Source organism: Sitophilus oryzae, unplaced genomic scaffold, assembly GCF_002938485.1.
Source record: "Sitophilus oryzae breed Bouriz unplaced genomic scaffold, Soryzae_2.0 scaffold_1218_pilon_pilon, whole genome shotgun sequence".
Taxonomy (NCBI): Eukaryota; Metazoa; Arthropoda; class Insecta; order Coleoptera; family Curculionidae; genus Sitophilus; species Sitophilus oryzae.
In genome coordinates this window covers 217,094-227,986 of record NW_022145858.1, presented here as the reverse complement: position 1 = coordinate 227,986, position 10,893 = coordinate 217,094, and the positions used below count along the sequence as shown (strand labels likewise).

General features: G+C 35.6%; 2 protein-coding genes across 4 annotated transcripts in view; one reads left to right on the top strand and one right to left on the bottom strand.

The window, feature by feature from the left end:
* Positions 1-396: 396 nt before the first annotated feature.
* On the top strand, positions 397-9,452 carry LOC115874052 (potassium/sodium hyperpolarization-activated cyclic nucleotide-gated channel 2-like). Of its 2 annotated transcripts, XM_030889100.1 has the most exons (11): positions 1,803-1,835; positions 2,452-2,842; positions 3,109-3,523; positions 3,583-3,821; positions 3,875-4,105; positions 4,159-4,324; positions 4,457-4,626; positions 4,689-4,864; positions 4,930-5,135; positions 8,854-9,063; positions 9,132-9,452. In XM_030889100.1, the coding sequence occupies exons 4-11, from the start codon at positions 3,694-3,696 to the stop codon at positions 9,378-9,380; spliced, it is 1,536 nt and encodes a 511-aa protein (XP_030744960.1). In that variant the 5' UTR covers positions 1,803-1,835; positions 2,452-2,842; positions 3,109-3,523; positions 3,583-3,693; the 3' UTR covers positions 9,381-9,452. The 2 variants fall into 2 exon arrangements, with proteins under 2 accessions (XP_030744961.1, XP_030744960.1); XM_030889101.1 differs by lacking the exons at positions 1,803-1,835; positions 2,452-2,842 and adding an exon at positions 397-437.
* A 20-nt stretch (positions 9,453-9,472) lies between these two features.
* The window catches only part of LOC115874048 (transcriptional regulator ATRX homolog), a 28,243-nt gene continuing 26,822 nt past the window's right edge, over positions 9,473-10,893 (bottom strand). For both annotated transcript variants that reach the window (XM_030889094.1, XM_030889095.1), the window contains exon 29: positions 9,473-10,839. In XM_030889094.1, the coding sequence (XP_030744954.1) occupies positions 10,567-10,839 (273 nt within the window). In that variant the 3' untranslated portion in view covers positions 9,473-10,566. The remainder of the gene's footprint in view (positions 10,840-10,893) is intronic.

Sequence of the window (10,893 nt, the reverse complement as noted above, 5' to 3'; positions counted from 1 at the left end):
GTATAGGCAACCAATAAAACATTTGTTAAACTTTTTGCTTTAAGCCAGCACCACCTCAACTCAAGGCCAATCAACAAGATATGGGCAAGGTAAATATGGCGGCGAAGGCAGCGCATTATTAAATTGTCAAAGTTAAATTGTTTACAATTAACCTGAAAAGCCGATAGTGGTTTCTCGTTCCGATTGCATACCAGAAATAATTAATTATCTCTAGTTTGTTGTGCTTCTGCAACACGTTTGTTTAGTTCTTAGTGTTCAGTGCATGGTGTGATCAGAAAATTGTGATAAAATAAAAGTGTAATAAAAATCCAAACCAATCATTCCAGATAGGGAACTTCAAACTTTTATGCTTGTCGTACTCCTGTATTATTAAAAAAGCCTTCACCGCCAGTCTGCATAGTACTTTATAATGGTTACTTACAATAATCAAAACATAGGTATTAAAGGGTTAACATTTTATTGTAGCATGCCTTTTACATGCTCTGTTCCAAATTGTCACGGGAATTATAGAGGGGGTCCCAAGGTTTCTGCTTTTATATTCCCCAAAAATGACGAGCTTCGTAAAAAATGGTTGTTGCTATTAAAAGAGATATTTTCACTCCTACTAGTAGTTCTCGGGTAAGAAGTGCATAAAATATGCCTCAAAAAGGCCTTTGAATAAGAAGACTAAGGAAGGAGGATATCAAAAATCTTAGGTCCACCGCGATGGGCCTCAAATATGGCCGACTTAAATTCCGGTTTATCAGTGCCGTTCTAATTTTATTTAAAAAATGTAAAACTATGATGTAGGGAGACTCAATAATATGTTGTTTTATTTGACGTTGTGAATAAATGTTGGTAGTTATTAAAATTGTTACAAAAATATATAATTCTAATAAAAATAGATAAGTTATAATAATTATTTATTAACACAAACATCCGATACGCTACTGAAGCAGGTAAATCTGGTAAATCAAATTGACGTATCTAAATTCTTTGACATCTAATCTTTGACAAGTAGTAAATAAAAGCAAAAATGCAAGAAAAAATATATAATTAGTTAATTTAAGTGAATTTCATAAATGATCGGTTTACTACACGTATGTATATTATATAGTCACTTACTAGCGAAAAGTTGTTCCATTATTTTACTCGATTTTTGCCGAGATCTATCGCACGCTACACAACCAACTATTTTAGAGTCTTTTTCGATAAATCGCGATAGTGTCACTGTTAATTTAAGTTCTGCCACAATTTCCTTGCAATATTTGCTGGCATGAGAAGAAATGAAATGGGAAATGAATATATTGACGTATACAAACGAGTGGAAGTGAGACTCTTATCGAGACTCGTAATTATGCTTTAAAATTTGGCGATTTTACGTCTTATTCTTGGTCTTATTGGATAGTTTACAATTATTGGTCATGGATTGCTACACAATGCTACACATTTTTATGGTCAAATTCTGCACATTCAAAAATGTTCTTGTGGCAACCCTGCAAAGGCCCCAAAGCCTCTGTTACCCTAGTAAGGATGTAGTTATGGCTACTGCTTACCTCACTATAAGTAAAATATTGGAAGAAGAATCAAGCTTTTTACATCAAAAAGTACACAGAAAGATATTGACAACATTTGCTAAGAATGGAATATGTAAATAGGAAAATATAAATGGCCTGGATGTAAGTCTTTTTTTAGGTCACAATTGTCCCTCACATACGTCAGAATTTATTATTAAATCCATCCTGTTCAGAATATCCAATATTTTATTGAAGAACTATGCAAAAAAAGGAATGACGTCTTTACCACAAAGACAATGCCCTATGTAAAGAGAAAGAGTAAAGAAAACTAAGCTAAGCGTAAGTTTTACTTACGAACTGTATATTAAAAAATTAGTGAAATATTACGTAATCTAACCCGACATTTGTGTGAAAAATGTCTATTTGGAAATAAAACAGGGTTTAAAATACGTGCCAAATAAAGCACTTCTATCTCCGCCATATTAGAAACGGTTGAATAGCCTTGTGTGGAGGTGGTGGTTGGTGGTGTTTAGTCCGTGCACTTACAAAATTTTTTAGTCGACCGACTATTTAGTTGCAAGTTGAAAGTTTGTAACGGCTCCACACCTGCAACTAAACAGTCGGCCGATCGGCTCCATAAGAATGTATTGTTTTTAACTTTTGCCACTAAATCAACTTTTGCGCACGCCTCGATAAAACGTTATGCATTTTTTTGTCGCTTATACACTTTTTTTCTGAGTAAAAAAATGAAAAAGCGATTTGCAAGCTAGCTTCTGTTTGTATTCTAACAATAGTAACTAATTATTAGTAATCATGTAACTAATATTTTATCGAAAATCATTAAATATTAACCAGAAATGTATCAAAAAATAATTATTTATATTATTTAGATTTATATTTCTGGTTAATTTATTAGATACGCATACTTCTGGAAAAAGGAAAACATTTGTTTTAGGCTACGAAAATTTGATAAACCGCACCTGTACTTAGAAATATATAGCCTTGGTGCATTTCAGCTGATTTTAAAAATTCCGACCGCAGCGCTGGATACGGCAGAAATCAGAAGTTTTCGGCCCTGTATTTCACGCAGAGTTGTTTGCATTAAAATAATATTAAAATCGTGGCTTTGTCATAATATTTAATATTTTAGTATTTAATAGTGCAATTATATTGAAACAATAAAACTTTCAGGTAGGTACTAGCTGGTACTAGAGGTTTGTGTGATGTAACGCTGTTTCGGGTAGTAAAAATTAAGTGAAAAGGAACCCGAACTGGGCGTCGGCGTCGCGTCGCTTTGTGTTGCGACAATTTCAAATGTTAATAAAGCTGTCAAAAAATGTTAAAACGTAAGGGAAAGCGCAATTACGTGGTTGTTGGGTGCAATAACATTCAATAACTCAATTTTTCTGAAATTTTATACTTAAAGCTTAATTATTTTAGAACTTCATAAAACCTGTATGTTTTTGCCTATTATAATAAATTAAATAATTTAATTTATTATATACTTTGTATATAGCATAATATATATTATATATTATGCTTTGTTGTTATTATTAATTAATTAATAAGTTATTATTAATATTAATAATTAACTAATCTCCGGACTTTGCAGCAAAGTGTTGTAAATTAAGTAGATGCGTAGGGTAATTTCGCGGGCAGTGATGTAGCCCCTTCCCTAAAACCCCGCAATCGCGGTGGGCCCTCTGATATAAAGGCAGATAGAGGATCTCGGGCTACATGTTGAACATTGAGGTACTGGGGCGAGGAGTCAAATAGCCGAAATTGCGGGGGAGCCCAAAATTTCTAGTTACGCCACTGTTCGCAGGCAAAATCTAGATATAAAAGCAATTAATTATTATTATCTGTATCTAACATTTGAAATTTATTGAGCATATCCAGGCATATCTGTCCAGATCTGTCATATTTTTTTGAAAGTGAAGCATAATATAGACGTTTTTGATGTTTTATTTCTCTAATATATCATTTAAAAATGGATATAAAACGAGACAAGGTAGTTAAAGAGTGTGGTAAGCGGATGATTGTTTTCTAATGGCACCAATAAAAATTGTATATTTTGGTATTCTAGTTTACCAAATACGGTCACGACTGTACGTTGGACGAATTACCCGAAGAATACGAATATAAAGGAATCCCTAATCGTGGCTGTATTAGTATTATTAAACGCTGGATAATCAGAATGTGCGTAGTTAGTGAATCCAGTAAAATGTATACTCAACATCTTCGAAGTTTTGGGGCTATAGTCAAGGAACGCCAACGGCAAATTTTGAATTATGGATTCAGAATACACCCCTTCAGTAAAGCTAAGTAAGTTTTGTATAACTTTGTCATATGAACTCCTTTACATCGTTGAATTTTAGCTTAATTTGGTCACTAACACAGCTAGTCGTAATATTCATAGAAGTAGTTACGTTGGCATTGTCTTATGTATTCTTTAGTATGAATTCTTCATTCGTCTACTTATATATATTCAGCATCCTGAGATACGCAATGAATGCCTTCTTCGGATTAGTGGTAATTTTGAACTTTTTTACCGGGTATTATGATGAACCCAATCAAGAAGTGGTATTGGATTCGACAAAAATTGCCAGGTAATACATAATTGAAGAAAAAACGTCTTCCTAAAATTTTTGTACCTTTTTAGCGAATATTTTAAGACATTTTTCATACTAGATCTCACCGTTACTATTCCTTTAGAAGCATCTTATTATTTATTTTGGTTTTGGGATAAAAAAACCGTGCAGTTATTGAACTGCGTGAAGTTTCTTGTAGTTATAAGATTTTATAAGCATTTCAAGTTCTGTGCAGAAGTAAGAATATATAGGTTCTATACGTACATTAATTACCCATTAGTTATTGATCGCCAGGGCTCAATAATGCCAAAAATTGAATATTGTATTCTATATTCACTTGTATAATGAATATTCGGACGTTTTTTTCAGGTGCTCAGTATTAATTATTACAAGTATATGGTAGCCTTGGTTGTTATATGCGCTCTATTCTACTGGCATATCGTGTGTTGCTTGTTGATGTTGTTCAGATTACATCTATCGTCGGGAGGTCGTAAAGAGTTGATGTTTAAATATGCCCGTACTATTATGCACAGTTTCTGGTAGGTTCTAAGGATTCTATATATTTATTTTTTCTGGAATTGCTATTAGGGTTCATTTGTAGGTCAGACATATCGAAAACTCATCCAGAGATTCGAGCAATTATAGGTGCTTATTATCGAGGATCTTTGATTATTTATAACTCTAGCTACGGTACTGATCTACCATCTACAGAGGCTGAAGTATTGCTCATATGGTTCGGCTGGTATGCCTCCAGCTTATTTTTTATATACATACTAGGTACGAACGTCATTCTTTCTAACTTTAAGCAGAACGAAAAGAAAAACCAACGTATTTTCTCGTAGCACTGATAATGGAAATAATGAAGGGTAAAACGTCTGCTGCCCACAAATACGTCGAAATGGAGAAACAATTAAAAGACTACATGCGTCACAAACAGCTACCTATGATTATGAGGAGTCGGATTTTGACGTATTACGAATTCAGATTTCAGAAGAGCTATTTTAGAGAGAACGAGATTTTGGACACTATTTCTGAGCAATTAAGACAAGTAAAGTCAGCGATCAATAAATAGAAAGATCCCGTTCACACTGAGCCGCGAATGTTCGACGCGACGTCTATTCGACGGTCGAACTTTCGGTTCACACTAGTAGCAAGGCTAGTAGTAACTTCGAGTCGACATTTTTGTCGGCTCGTCACGCACACTCGGTCTCGTTCGACTCGATTCCAATCTTCATAAAGACCATACTTTCCAAGCCGCCGCGCTGGCACCGCTTGGTCTGATAGTCCAGTCAGTGGGGTGTTTTGCGATACAAAAGGTGATGTAGTAGTAATTTTTTTTATATGTTGTTAAGGTTTGGGTCTTGACAAAAAATCCAAGTTTTCAACCTTGGGGTGGGACCACTCGAACCGCCATCTTGGATAGAAGATACAGTGACGTTGAACATATTTTCCAAAAAAATAGAAAAACTCCCCAATTTTGTAATTTTTCCGAAATTCTCGCTATTTTTACATAGGTATAAACGGCAGCGGCTGGCGAGATAGTCCACGGTGCCACGGAGCGAAAAAGATATGTTATAACCTTCATATGTCTCATTGAAATATAACGCACAACATAAAAAAAAACTGAAAAATAAGGTAGTGCCATGGCGATTTATTAGCGTTTTCTTTTCTCTGAGGGTCCGAGTCGGTTATTAATAACGTTTTGAGTATTGTCTTGGGACATTTTCGCATGACTGACCACTGCAGAAGCCACATACAACGGTACACTTCAACCCAGCTTTCCTGCAACCACATGCTGCGCCGCATCCTTTTCTACAAGTGCATGAAATGAATTTCAATAAGTTTTCGGGTGCTGCTTGTTTTGTCATGGTGAGTGGAACAAGCCCATTGCTGTCCAGTTTCCAGCCCCAGTCTTCAGGTTTTTTCTCGATTCCATACCATTTCTGGACTTGATGATATGTCCTGAAAGAATGATACCGCGCAGCATCCTTCATTGGTTGCAATGAAGCAAGATTGGATTTACTTTTTGTGGTTGATCTAGCAAAACGTTGGTAGCGGATTTCTTCTAAGGTGTCTTCTTCCAAGTTGCCACCATACAAAGCAACGAGAAAGCGTGCTCCAGCATCTGCGATGTCCTGTTGCATCCTGATGTTTAAAAATGCCAATGGTGTCACTAAGTCCTGCTGTTTTCTGGAGAAGCAAACAAAACTTCATTTTTCCTTGGTTGAAGATTGATGTCGTGTCACAGCCACTAAAAGCCTGGAGAAACAGAATGTTCTCAGCTACTTTTTCATGTTTTAAACTATTAGCTGAATATATTCTTTCAGCAATTTTGCCGTTTCCTGGTTTGCGGAGGTAGATGTTTCCTTGAGACGGTGCCAATGCTGTCAGCAAAACGAGAAGGTCAACGTCTTCGCCAACTACGAAAACAGCATCAAATTTTGGGCACAAGGAAATCGCTGCTCTGACAATCAACACATCAGCATCTTCTTCCGCCTGGTTGACAGTAATAGCAGCCTGCTCCATTTGTTTGGTGAGCATCGAAATTAAACGGCCTTTATTATTTTCGTTGGCTAAAACTAATTCCTGGGAACCTTGAACGGGCGTTGTTTCATCGAAGAGAGCATCCGCAGACATATGCTTCATCGATCGGCGAAGTCTTTCTGCGGCCTTGGTATTCCTTTTGGCTCCATCACTCGGATTTCCATCAAAAACAACGACTGCATGTGAACCGTAGTGATTTCGTACATATTGAACGTACTTTTCGGAAATGTGCGCAACTGAATCATTCCTGTGCCATACAACTTTGTGCAAATGATTTGGTTATCTCCGAATTCCACACTTTCTGGAAGTTGAATAAAAATAAAAAAATAATAATAAATTTTGATCATAAGATTAACCGCTGCGGATATATTTTGAAAAATACAGTTTTTTGTATCTTTAATTCAAGATGGCGGTCGCACCCCAAGGTCGAAAACTCGGATTTTTCATGGAGACCTAAACCTTAACAACATATTAAAAAATTACTACTGCACCACCTTTTGTATGGCAGAGGCCTATAATGGCCTTCACTGATTGAACTATAAACTGAACGATACAATGACCTCTAATTAGAGGTCAAAACAGTGTGAACGGTACCATTCGTATTGGCAGCGAGCAGAATACCTGGTTGGAACAAGTTAGGCGCCGATTCTCACTATAACCACTATAACGTAACTACCCGTAATGTCGCCGTCGCGTCGGCGTCGTGGCAACGTCCATCTCCTATTTACTTCCTGTTTTATGTCGAGACGGCGCGGCGCGATGACTCGACCTGACGGTACGTTATAGTGAGAATCCATCCCAGCGTTTGCGGTGCAAACTAGGGAATGCAATCCCGCAAATGCGGGATCCCTCTAAGATTCCGCGGGGTCAAAGTTGCGGGATTTACCGTGCGGGATTCGCGGGATCGACACATTACTACTGGGTAACCGAATCGATGGCGATCGAAGTCAAACCGCTTCGTTCCGGGCCGTTGCGTCGACGCTCGGAACCCGAGGGATTCCCCTTATGGCTTAGCCATTAAAAATAAGTGAAACAAACCTAAGAAACAAACAGGTTAGTTAAATAGGTTAGATTTCTTTCTGGCATGTTTCTGGCGTATGTGTGTAAGTGAAGAAAAGCGTTTAACAAGTATTTGTGGACAATTTCGTCAAATAAACTGCCGGACATAATTATCGGGACAAGCAAAATTTGGGGTAAATTTAAAGTTGAATATCTCTTGAACTAAAAAAGATTTTGGGATGCGGTTTGGATCAGGTATTAGATGCATCTATTGTGATTAAGATGCTAAGTGGTTTTCGAAAATATATTTTGCGAATTCTCGTATACAGGGTGTTTTATAAGAGTGTGACAATTTGGTTAAGAATCTTTTTTACCGCAAATTTACAATTTTAAAAAAATCGAAATTTTTACCAAGTACGACTAATCCGTATTGAAATTAGAAAAAAACAATTTGATCGGCTTTTTAATTTTTTTGTTTTAAGGAAAATACGACGTTTTTTCGAAAAATATGCATTTTTAGTCATACGTATGGTCCTAAATAATACATTCTGCATATGCCAAAAAATTATTGATATAGAGTGTATCTAAAAGCAGATAACTAACACAAGTTAAAAAAAATTCAACATCAGAATAGGTAATATTTTTATTTATAAAATAAGTAGATACATTATAATAAAATTTAAGTTTATTTAATATTAAATATATTTTTTGAACACCCTGTATACATCGGTCCAAATTTCTGTACAGCTAGTTTAAGATACACGCTATATCCAAGAACAGTTAACCAGTTTAATAGGTCAACCAGTTAATTAGATTACCGTTCTTGCGCTATATCAATATATTCTGGGCCCATGTAAAATGTACAATGCTTTTTGTACCGTTTAGGACCAAATGTATGACTATTGTTTACAGTCCCGCAATTATGCGGATCCGCGGGATTGATTGCTTTAATCCCGCGGGTTTGCGGGATTGAGATTTTGGTGCGGGATTGCATTCCCTAGTGCAGACACATCACACTCCAATTAAAATATACGAAACCAGGCGTCTGACTAAATCCCTCAATGTGAACTAAATGGGGTCTAAAGATCAACTAAAATAAAATTTCCAAGCCTATTGTGACCTGTCTCAGTTTATAATTTTATATCGGTTTAAATTATATTTAAGTTATGTTACTATGAAAATGCTCTATTCTGCTATAAATATATTTGCTTGGTGATCTTTAGGAAATCAATATGCACGCTTGCCGAAAATTAGTAGAGAACGTAATATTCTTTAGAAACTTGCCCCTAAACCTGTTGGTTCGAATCATATCTTGCTTAAGAATCGAAGTATACCTAGTGAACGACATAATAATAAAAGCCAACACTCCTGGCACTAGTATGTACTTTATTTCAACAGGGACCGTAGCTATTTATACTAAATCTGGCAAAGAGGTAATCGATTTTCCGTATTTAATTATTTTTCTTAACTACATTTTTATATGTCATTTTTGATGATACAGATCTGTCATTTAGAAGACGGTTCGCATTTTGGTGAAATAGCATTGATTATAAAAGACACACTGCGAACTGCCTCAGTTATAGCGGTGGAAGTTTCAGAAATTTACCGTCTAGATCAAAAAGACTTCGTGAAGGCCATAAATCCATATCCAGATTTGTTAGCAAATATTCAGCATATAGCTGCTGAAAGAATGGAAGTGGCGTCTATGCTGGACGAATATAACAGAAAGGAACAGACAACCAAAAGATAATATATACCTCTAATTCCATGGTATTCCCATTTTTTTCAGGCATGTATAGAATATGTTACTATATACCTAAGTAAAAAATAAAACCCTGTTAATTTTCGAGTACAAATTTATTTACAACACCGAAGAGACGCCTCGATGTTATTTTTTTAACTAGTATAGAAAAAGAAATCACAAGGATTATCCTAAAAAACATAAATAAAAAAATAGCAGTTTAACCTACTAAATAAAATATTTACATAATAGTTTTAGAGCGAAAACACACAAGGTAGTTTAGTGTTTTAGTGGAGGACTTCTATGATACAAAATAGACGGTGTATGGTCAGCGTCGATCGCCGAGCGTCTATTTCCTACTCGTAGCATGAAGCAAAAGCTACGTCGTTGCAGCATGTTTTGGAGGGAGAGAATGCGGCTACCTACCTAACCAACCTAACCCATGAACCGCCTGGTGTGTTTTAGCTCTTATTCCAAATTTTTTGACCACCATTAACAAAAAAAATCACGCATCAATGTTTTTTTTTCTTTTGAATTTGTTTTGTTTCTAATTTGCAATAACGGAAATAAAATGTAATATGTAATGACGTAAATTCAAGAAAAATAACTATATAAAAATAGGCTTAAAAAATTTAAAAGAAAAAACATGTTAAAATACATTTCCAGAGACATATAAATTATGATAAATCTGAAATATTTCAACTCCTAATACAATGTCTTTTTTATCATAGGGCACTTTTTCTGCATCAAGTACACTATGATATGTGAAGACTAAATCTCTTTCAAATAAATACATCACCTTGTTAACCATGTTATTAATCATATTTATTTCAATCACTATCTTAAAGGTTAAAAGAATACCATTTTTTAAATATTTAGTTTATAATTTAAAATAAGGAACCATCAGTGAGCTGCAGTATGTATTCTCTTCAGAAATTGTATTTCCTTTTCTTAACCACCAACTCTAATTTAAAAGTTAGGATTGAACCTGAATGCAAAATTGTGAATTCGAAAGAGTTTTAGTTTTTTTATATAAAATAATATTTTTAAATAAATAGTTTGAGATAATAATTAAAATAATACAAAAAAAACACAAGAGAAAGGTTTTACAATTTTCGTTCAAAAAACCTCGACAAAACTGTCTAAATCCTTATGTATAGATCAAATCAAACATGACTTACGGCCCCCAATAACGTCAATCGTTTAACTCTATGACGTCAGCCGACGTACCAGCTCCCCCTCCGGCCCTTTGTGCCGCTGCGGCCATTTGAATCATGCGCAGTTCCTCGGGGCCTATGCCCATGTTGCCTAGTCGCTGATTGTCCATCTGTTGTTTTTGCAACATCTGGCGCATCTGCCACTCTTGCATATATTGTTCGCGCATGCGCTGCGCTTGTATGGATTGCATCAGGCGCAATTCCTGTTGCACCCTGTTCCACATGGTGAAATTATGCTCTGATACTTGAACCTGAAAAATACGAAAAAGATAATAAATATCAATGAGTTGAGTCGTATAGATATA

Bases quoted from the DNA above. Each gene is read 5' to 3' on its own strand.
- LOC115874052 (XM_030889101.1), top strand. From the start codon at position 3,694: ATGTGCGTAGTTAGTGAATCCAGTAAAATGTATACTCAACATCTTCGA. The intron at 3,822-3,874 runs GTAAGTTTTGTA...GTTGAATTTTAG, and splicing joins CACCCCTTCAGTAAAGCTAA to CTTAATTTGGTCACTAACAC. The intron at 4,325-4,456 runs GTAAGAATATAT...CGTTTTTTTCAG, and splicing joins ATTTCAAGTTCTGTGCAGAA to GTGCTCAGTATTAATTATTA.